This window comes from Lytechinus pictus, chromosome 11, assembly GCF_037042905.1.
Source record: "Lytechinus pictus isolate F3 Inbred chromosome 11, Lp3.0, whole genome shotgun sequence".
Taxonomy (NCBI): domain Eukaryota; kingdom Metazoa; phylum Echinodermata; class Echinoidea; order Temnopleuroida; family Toxopneustidae; genus Lytechinus; species Lytechinus pictus.
Window position 1 is genome coordinate 28,694,736 of NC_087255.1, and position 10,239 is coordinate 28,704,974.

At 34.7% G+C, this 10,239-nt stretch overlaps 1 protein-coding gene across 1 annotated transcript in view; it reads right to left on the reverse strand.

The window, feature by feature from the left end:
* Nucleotides 1-9,537, reverse strand: part of LOC129272080 (peroxiredoxin-1-like) — a 29,436-nt gene extending 19,899 nt beyond the window's left edge. Inside the window, exons 1-3 of the mRNA XM_064106283.1 lie at nucleotides 9,327-9,537; nucleotides 6,835-6,969; nucleotides 2,707-2,743 (exon numbers count right to left, since the gene is read on the reverse strand). Coding sequence (XP_063962353.1) covers nucleotides 2,707-2,743; nucleotides 6,835-6,943 — 146 coding nt within the window. The 5' untranslated portion in view covers nucleotides 6,944-6,969; nucleotides 9,327-9,537. The remainder of the gene's footprint in view (nucleotides 1-2,706; nucleotides 2,744-6,834; nucleotides 6,970-9,326) is intronic.
* Between the last annotated feature and the right edge of the window lie 702 nt (nucleotides 9,538-10,239).

Genomic DNA, 10,239 nt, shown 5'->3' on the forward strand with positions numbered 1-10,239 from the left:
ACCAAAATTCTTTAAAAGCCAACACTTGGTGGCCTGGTTTGGCTACCAGATTTTTGATGAATTGTAGTGTTTTCTATTGTTTTAGGGCCACTAAATTTGGTTTGCGGGCCACCAAGAATATGAAATTAATGATTTTGATGTGTACTGATCGGGCCACCAAGAAAAAAAGTTAGTGTGGAGCCTTGTATACAATCTAATGTAGGTTGCCAAACTATGATTTCCATGAATTTCAGGAGAGAGCGCCCCCATTCATCAAGTCTGAACACAACCAGGAAGAGGATGCATTTACCTTAATACAAAACAAACCCCAAATATGCCTGATACAAATCAAGGTTGCCTGGATACTACATGTCCATTTTCCACCAGGAAAATTCCCATTCCCATTTCTCAAGTATCTAAAGAAGATGCATTTACAAGCATTGATGTTTGAGCATGCCCGATGCAATTTAAGTTGCCAAGACAACAATTTCCACTGAGATTTCTATAGATACGTTCCCAACTCTCGCGAGTCTGAACTCATCCCTCAAAGGGGGTTTAATACCATTTCTAATCCAATAGCTGAGGTTATTAACGAGGGTGTATACCTCCTTCCAAAGCACACGTACAGGTAGGCGTCTAGGTGAAAGAAAGCGAGGCACTTCCATAACCAAATTATTGGCAAAGAAGGGACATATTAATGCTACTGGGTGTTGTACACATACAGGTCTAAAGCAAGAGTTTTAAAAGGAAATTTGGATGGATATTTCCAAGAGTATTTATTTCAGAATTTCAAGAATCTCCTATTAAACATCTATGTGTAATTTAAAATAAATCTGGAATGAATAATAATCAAAATCCTGGTGCAAGCAAGAATACATTTTTTCAAAGCAAGATCTGTTCAAATTTACAAAAAATAGTTTTCATGAAAAGAGTGTATGGAAGCATAATAAAATTAAATTTCTTTAGAATCAAAGAGAATCTGCTCCATTTATATTTTTTTGTTTACAGATTAATATCTGATGCTGTTGGGGAGTGAAAGCAATAAAATACAAAAAAATTAACCTCCCAAAATACTAATAAAATTCCTTTCTTGGCAATGGAAAAGAAAAAGATTACAAATCAGAAATTAAAATTTTCAATAGCAAAAAAAAAATACATGCTGTTTTTAATATTTGTTAGGTTCTGTTTGTGAAATACCTGCAAGAACTCAAAACAATATGCTTCAAATGAGCAGAGCAATATGAAAAATGTCAAAATAAACATGGTCTTTTTTTACAATATGGTTTCAAAATTAATGTACAAGGTATTTCATGTATTATCTACAGATGCATACATGTACATCTACAAGGTCAGGCAAAAGCATGTCAGAATCATAAAATAAAAAAGTGCAAAATTCTCAGTTTTCAGCGAACATATGCGATATCAGGCCTTGTTTTGGCAGTGTAACGATGTAGAGTATGGCATTTGTCAAGGATGTAAAACCACAAACAAGAGGTCCCCCCCAACTTTCCATTGACAAAGAGGATAAAATGTATCATCTTTTCAAAATGAAAACTCACAAATACTGTGTATTTTACAAACCTTACAAAGACAAAAAGCACAAACACTATGCAATAAAACATTAAAAATGTCACGCAGTAAAAGTACTTTTGGTTTAAAGCACTTCAATATCATTATCAAATCAGCTAGCCCCTTCAGTTTTTCCATTCTTTTCTGTCCCCCCCCCCCCCAAACTTGTCTTTTCTGTTCTCACAATCAAACGCCAATTCAATACAGCCGCTCAGGTAGTGTGTACAGCATCATCTCAAGATCATAACTACTGAAATTATCCAGGGTTGCTTCCCCAGGATGGAGATCAATCACATTGCATTGATCTCTATGGAGTTCAGGGGCCTGTCTTACAAAGAGTTCCGATTGATCTGATCAATCGCAACTATGGAAAGCCAGCAAAGTCAACTTATAAAATGAATGTTTGTTTAAATTTTTCATAGATATGAATGTATATCAATAAATTCATTGATTTCTTGACAATTTGGTGTGTTCTCCTTTGTTTACAAAAGACATTTGCAAATTTCCTGTAGAAAAAATTATGACACTGATGGATTTCCATAGAGTTACGATTGATTGGATCAATCATAACTCTTTGTAAGACAAACAGTAACATTTACTGACAAAATTTCTTTGAGCCAATCAGAAGCAAGGATATTAGTAGCTTATAACAATAGTCAGTGAAAATCACAATAAGTTTGTTTCATGATGCTCTCCATGTGACATGATAATTACAATCAAAGCATTATGACACATTTTAGGGCTGTTGTATCATGGTAGTAGTCAAAACTGACTTGTATGGACCCCTCTCTGGGATAAGTATGTCAGGCATGCACGCTGTAATCCTGACTGACCGTCACATCTCAACAATCTTTTCTGACTACCCTGGTAAAAAGTGAGTTCAATATGTCAACCAAAGACCGCGAGGGACTTAACTTATTTGCAATAATTTGAGTGTTGTAAAAAAAAAAATCTTTAAAATTAATTTGAAAAAAAATATATTAGTGAAAAACGCAATGTCCTTTTCATAGAACTATAAAATTATTTACTTTAATATCATGGTAACTATTGCAATAATCATGAACACAGCCGTACATGTGAAATGTTTTAGAAAACAGCACTTTATTTTACAAAAAAAAAATGTTCATATGAAACAAGAGAAAAATATAATATACTTACAAATCCAATGGATAGAAGAAGAAAACAAGGTATTTTCCTGAAAAAAGAACAAAAAAATTGTACATACATGTTGATTTTTTCATTGTATGAATTCTTTTGAAGAAAAGTTTTGATATTTGTCATCCATGCAAGTGATATTGTAAGTGGAACAAACTAATGTTTAATATGTAGGAGAGCAATAAGGGAAATTGCGACCAATTTGGGGGTGGTAATCTTTATATTTTCTTTCTTGTCAGATTTTGGGGGATGAAACTAACTGTAATACAAAAGAAAACACTTTTTCCCTTTGTTCATCTATTATCATGTAGGTATTTTAAGTTTCAATTTCATTAGTGTAAAAACAAGACAATAAAAGAGCAAAAATCAGGAGATCTTTTCAACCTTTTTTATATGTTTCTTTTTTTTTAATCAAGGTAAAGTCACAAAACTTTTATGTCATCAAACATAACAGCGATGGTACTAAAGTCAAAGTTCAGATTTCTTCTACAATATTTTCATCTCCCACACTGAAAATAATAATATAGAATTGTACATGTACAATACACCACAACTGTAGGACATTCTTCTCCAGGGAGGTAGTTTCAATTTCAAATAGAGGCATCTTTAGAAGTGATACAAAGTATCAGTCCTGGGGAGCGTTTCATCAAAATTTTTGTCTGACAAGTTGTCTGGGGCCCGTTGCAGAAAGAGTTGCAATCAATCGCAACTCTAAAAATCATGCGCAACTTGATTTTCAACCAATCTACAGCGCGCATTTGCGACTTGCGATTGATTTTTTGGCTTGCGTTTAAACGCAACTCTTTCTGCAACGGGCCCCAGATCTGACATCTTTCCTTGATTTTGATTGGCTGAGAAGCACTGTAACTATGGTAACTGTCGGGTAAAATGGGACTTGTCGGATAAAACGTCTGACATGTCCTTTCATGAAGTGCTCCCCAGGATGAAAATCATTATGATTTTTTTTGGGGGGGTGCTATTTTTTCTCTTCTTTTCACATTGGGGTGACTGCTGAATTTGGGGCTATTTCTTTCATTTCAAGGGGTACTTTTTTTCTGCAACAAGCAATTTATGCAGTATATGCAAATATCATAAATGATTTTCTAAATTGTTTGGGAAGATGATAGATCTAAGGGCTACAGGGAATAATTTAGCCAGATTCAATAACATATTTTAGATTAAAAGCTTTAAAATTAGGTTCTGTACAGTCCTATGAAAAAATCTGCTCAACAAAAGATTTTTATGTAGCAGTCTTAAAAAGATGTGGAGCAAATTGCAAAAATAAATGCTGAAATTTCTTATTTTTCATCTTCAGGCCTATAGCCATCACATCCATAAGTCTCCAATTTCCATATTTTCTTAAGAGTTAAAGGAATGAACCCTCTTTACTCTCAAAGATCTATAGTTGGTGGTTGATGCGGGGCTTAAATAGGACAGGACCACATTCTGGCGAGACAAAGTTAGTCGACAAACCTTTGTCAATCTATATAGGTGTAAAAAACAATTTATGCTAATGGATAATCCCAGAATACAATCATTGATTTTTAACAGATATGCTCTTGAAGAGAAAAGGATTGTATAAAGCCTGGCGCACACTATGCGATTTGTTTGGATCCGAATTTCAAAGAAATTGTAATAACATTTGATATGCATATTCCAACCAATGAAATCTTAGCCATCAGAGTTCAGAATAGTGGTTGGTAGGAATACTGAAATAAAAATTCAATCTAGTTCGAGCCTCCCTATAGGAATAAAAGCAAATTCAAATCCAAATCGTAATGACGTCATCATTGGCTACGACTTGAGGCCAATTTGGACTTTACTCCAACAACAGGGCTTGCCGCGAATCAAAATTATAACTTTATTACCAACATTTTGCCAACTTTAGATGAAATAGTTTCACTTCTTGGAAGTTTCATTTTTAATGCAAAATACGATTTATTAAAAAAAGTCAAGTGACATCAGATCGCATAATGTGCGCTGGGCTTTAGACTAAGCCTGAGTCGAATCGATTTTAAAATCGGTGTTCGATCGATGTCATCGAACACCGGTGCAGATTTTGCAAAATCGGTGCATCGAAAAAAAAAAAAAAAATTACGTCGGCCGGCCGATTCGTTTGGTTCACACAATCAATCATCAAAATATCAGTAATGTCCAACTTGACTACTACTTACTTGATTTCTATTGCCCCCAAAATGAAACCGATTGAGTAATTATGATGCCTATTCACCATTAATTTGAAGTTTATTTCGATCATAGTTCCAGTCTTACTCGTCTGTTCGTGCCGAGATAATTTATGCACGATGAATTCATGAATGGGAAGTCATGGCCAACGATCGTGCATGCGCAGTACTGTTCTTTAATCTAACCAGAAAATGGCCGGAAAATGACGCAATCAACGTAAAATAAATCTTGCTTTCATGCATGAACAATATTAATATCATGAACCACAGAACATTATTTAATCGTAATATTTAACAATAATTTGCGTATGATAATCATTAATATGAATTTAGAGCTTGATATGAAACGTTTGTATTTCGTTTCAATTTTCAATGGCGGACATCTCATGACGATCGACTTGAGTCGAGTGAGTGCACTTGTCTAAAAAAAAAAAATTATCACGTCAGGATTGATTCTCGAACATTGTCTACATGCAAAAACTCTTTTCAAAATCGTAATATCACCATATAATAACATTTTACATGACAAAACAGAAAATTGCGTTTGATATTTTTTCCCCATCAATTTGAAGCTAGTTTGTGCCCAACTTTGGGCTCTGATTTCATGAATGGAAAATATGTCATACGTCATCGAATTAACACGCATGCGCATTGTGCTTTTCTCGGAGCTCAGAGGAGACGTCCAGAGATGGAATAACAATAGAAATAATGCCAGTATTAATTCTTCCATATGAACATAACATACTTTGCTGACATCGTCAATATTCTTAGTATGACCATAAAATCTTGTTAAATCGTAAAAATTTATATGAATTTAGGGCTCGATTCGAAACATTCGTATTTATTTCGATCGCATGCTCAATTGTGTCTAAAAAATGGGTTGTCAGTATCAGGATTAATTCTCGAACATCGTCATAACTCATATTCCACAATCTTTCCTCACAATCGTTATATCAGCATTGAATAGCAAATTTAAATGACCATCCAGAGAAAATTACGTATTTACTCTCATAAATTTATTTGGAACTCATTTTGGATCCAACTACACAATCTCAGGCAAGTTACAGCGCTCTCCGTTGGTTGCACTTGTTTGCTGGCGCTGACAAGCACGCCTGTCGTTTCGGGAGAGTGAGTGTACGGGGCTGCGGACGGGACTGGTGAATGCGAGTCTGGACTGCGAATGCTAGTTGACCGAAAATCATTCGGATCGACTCTGCGTGATTCATGTCTTTATTATTGTTTCATTTTAAACTTATATGTTGTCATTTGCAAATATCATTGTTGAAGATATTTTGGGAAGAATTCTGCATTGGTCCCCGGCCTTTTTTGTGTTTTGTGATCATGGAAAATACAATTTACAAACGAACTTTGCTCCGTCATCTGCTTGTGCAACGCTCACCCGGCCAACGCCAGCACATACAGTCAGTGCGTAGTGCATATAGCGCATCGATGCTAAAAAAAGACCTAAATTTTCCCCGCCTTCAATATTCGATGCATCGATGTTCGATCGAATTAAAGCCGTCGAACACCGATTTTCAAAATAATCGATATGACTCAGGCTTACTTTAGACCATAAGCTTGAAGATAGAGTTATAGGGAATTGTGGGTAAAACAAAAGTTCATTGTCTTGCCTTGCCCTATGGCTCCATCTTGGTTCTGGTTTTCCCACATTGGGGAGATGGCAGAGTTTTGAGGGCTGTCTTTTTTTAATTTTAGGTAAGGTAACAACTAGAATTGGTTGTAGTTACCTCTGTAATAATCTGACAATTTGATGTCATTTAATTCACCATCAGAGCTGCCCTGCTTTTTTGTGCAAAATGAAAAGGGCACAACTCGATTAACTTTGGCAAATCGAATACCCAAATAACATTGCAGTAACTTCAAAACATGAATTGATATTGCGCAAAAAAAGGCTCTGACTCAAGAACTGGAATTAGTTGTTAATTACCTTTGTAATCTGATAATTTGATTTGGACAAAGTCACTATCCGGGCCTGCGCTGACTGCTGTACCCTCAAAGTAAGGAGCTGGTTCTTGTACACGTGCCTTACCTGCCATCTTTGATTTATATTACAGCTTCTTTCCTGTGAATGAGATTGAAAAAAAAGATTGAGATAGTCACTGTGTAAAGCCAATGAAACACAACAAAGTCAAGACATCGGGGTAAAATTTCGTTTAAGGGGCTATTTTTGTCATTTTGGGGATATTGCTAATTTTTTTTTTTTTGGGGGGGGGAATTTTTTCATTTGAAGGGCTATTTATTTATTTGCAACAAGAAATAATAATCTGCCAATATTATCATCCTCCCATACATGTATGTAAATTGTAGAATATTGACTTTCTAAATATTCTTGAATATTGCTTGATATGATTGTGGCAGATTTTTGGCGATGTCGTGAGATGCTGTGGACAAAAACTAAAGCAGGGAAAACTACCCTGCCACCTTGCCCACTTTGAAAATCTAAGTCTATCATTTATAAAGCTGCGACAAAGTACACCAAGTTTTTTTTTTTTAAGGTGAAATTCAGTAAGAATAATGGACAATTTGTACATGATGGCCAGTGTTTCCACAGATCCAAAATAAATTTCCCAAAATTCATAGACATTTCCTGGAATTTTTAAGTATGATTTCTAAAAAAAATTGGGCAATAATACAGCCAGCCTAAAGTTGGTCCATGTGACCCAAATCAAGGAATATAGCACATTTTTGTTCACGCCCTCTTTAAAAATAGGACCAAAATTACAATGGATGCTCCGCACGAAAACTTTTGAGCTAAGTATTGAGGTAAACAATTCTTTAAATATAACATGAATTTTAAAAGTTGCTACATTTAATTGTTGTTTAATTGTAATTTTCAGATTTCCCAGAATTTCCTGGAATTTTTTCATTTTCCAAACCTTTCCTGGAAAAAGTAAAAATTTCCCAAAATTTCGGGAAGAGTGGAAACACTGATGGCTATGGTATCGGGCCTATGGCTATGTATTTGGCATTTGGGAAGGGGCAAGATCTGAAAATGCATTACTCAACAGCAATGGCAATGGACAAGCACAAACAGTACATGTGATCCCCCCCCCCCCCCCAACTCTCCAAAAAAAAAAAATAATAAGCAAAATAAAAAACTACTTGTAAAAAAAACAACAAAAAAAGAGTTTTCTTTCCACAGACCACAGGTTTGGACCACGCGTCACAGATGCCAATTGCCTTTGTCTGCTTGTCTTAACGGTCTAGCGAGTTAAGTGAGAGTCTGGGGTACTGGTCTGTGGTGGTATTCAGAGATCAATTTTATCTCAGATAAAATAAAATATTTCATCTCCTTTAAAATCACTGAGATAAAATACATGTACCCTTAGAATATCTCTGAATTGGTCTGACAACCATTTCATCTTTATTTTACGTCTGTAAGACACACGGTCTATTTTTGAAGCAACATCCAATGAGATTGAAAAATACTGTTTTATACATCATACATGTAGCTCTCTCAGCTCATTCAACCAATAAAAATCCATTCCGCTAGGTGTGGCAAAGGAGCAAAATTGCATCAATGTATTGTATTTATTGAATTAAAAATGCACTTGCACTATACGCTTGCACATTTTTAGAGATTTCTTTTTTACAAATTTTTAGAAATTACAATATTCAGTGTTTTTTTCTTTGTCAATATCACGTCATTACAGCATCATTTCAGAAAAGTCACATGAAGAAATATTTACTTATTCTTCAGGAATAATGTTAAGGTATTATTCTCAGACTCAATGATAATGTTATTTTTCTTCATTATCATTTCATTTTAACATTTGGAGCTAATTCACCAAGAGCATCGCGGAGATAATAACCTCCACGGGTTACTTTATCTTTCTTTCAAGTTTCAGTTTCAATGTAACAACATGGGCCTGGGCCAAAGCATATCATCCGCATTGTAATGGTAAGATACACAATTCCTACACAGACACTGCTCTAATTAAAAAGGTCGCATATCAGATATGCAAGGAAAAAAATCATAAAATTCAAATTTGAGAAAAATGTCACTAAAATTACCAATTCACTGAATCATCAATCAATTTCTTTTTAAAATATAAAATATTTTTTAGAAGATAATATGATCTCAGAATACTACCCCTGGAAAAAAATCACATTCACAATGATTAAAATGCATAGGAACCCCATGAAATCTCCTATGCATCACACAAAAGAACATGAATTGGAACCAACAAAGAAAAATAATGCCCGATTGCACTTGAAACACGACAACCCGGCATTCACCCACGTGCAACACACATCTTATGCAAGCAAAAATTGAAATGACAGTCAACTTTTCGTTCACCCTCTCACAAATTTCGCGTTTTTTAATCAAAAGCCCAAGTCACCATCCATTCCTCATTTTTTTCTTCTAGAAGATTGAATTTTACCAACCGTTTAAACATAAGAAAGTAGAATACTCACGGTTTCAAAAGAAGAAATTTAAGACTGTTTCTACTCTCTTCGGCTCTGCCGCAGTGCTCGAATGAAGTCGAAGTGAATACTCGTGCTAAATATATACGCGGCGGGCAGCTAGCTGGCCTGGGCGAACGGCGCGTTGGGTGATATGGAAAGCTACGCGGGCGCTGGAGCGGGATGCCGAGCGCTTGGCCCAGCAATGCATGCACATTATTATGCCAGAGCGAGCACGTCCACAAAATTGCAGTATACCAGTAGATGGCGCTAGACTTCTCTCATTCATTGTTCAATAAAAGTTGATTGATTGACAAAATACAATAATGACAAATGAATATCAAGAAAGAAACCTTGAACAGAATTTAAGTTATTTCTATTAAACAATTATTTCAAAAAATAAATATACGAAAGTTTATTCAATGGGTTCGATTGATTGATTGATTCATTGTTGATGTTTTTTGTAGAAGTACATAGAGCGCATTTGGAAAGCAGATTTTTCTTATAATAAACATACGACTATAGTATGAAATGAATGAAAATTAATTAATATAAATAGACTGATGTATTTTATTTGTGAAGCCACAAATAACAATAGCGAAAGATTAGAAACCTCAAATACGTTTTAACGAATCCCTTAAAAATTATTTTCAATTCGGTTGATTGACTGCTTGATAAAGACGAAGCATAATTATAGAAGATGAAGATAATGAAAAAGAAGAAGAATTAGTAGCAGAAACACATAGAGAAGAAGAAGAAGAAGAAGAAAAAGGAAAAGGAAAAAGAGCAGGAGAAGAGAAGAAGAATGAGACGAAGAAATAAAATTGAATGAATAAATATCGGAAAAAAAATAGTTAAATAAAATGAATGAATAAATAAATACATAAATAAATGAATAAATAAATAAATAAATAAATAAATGAAT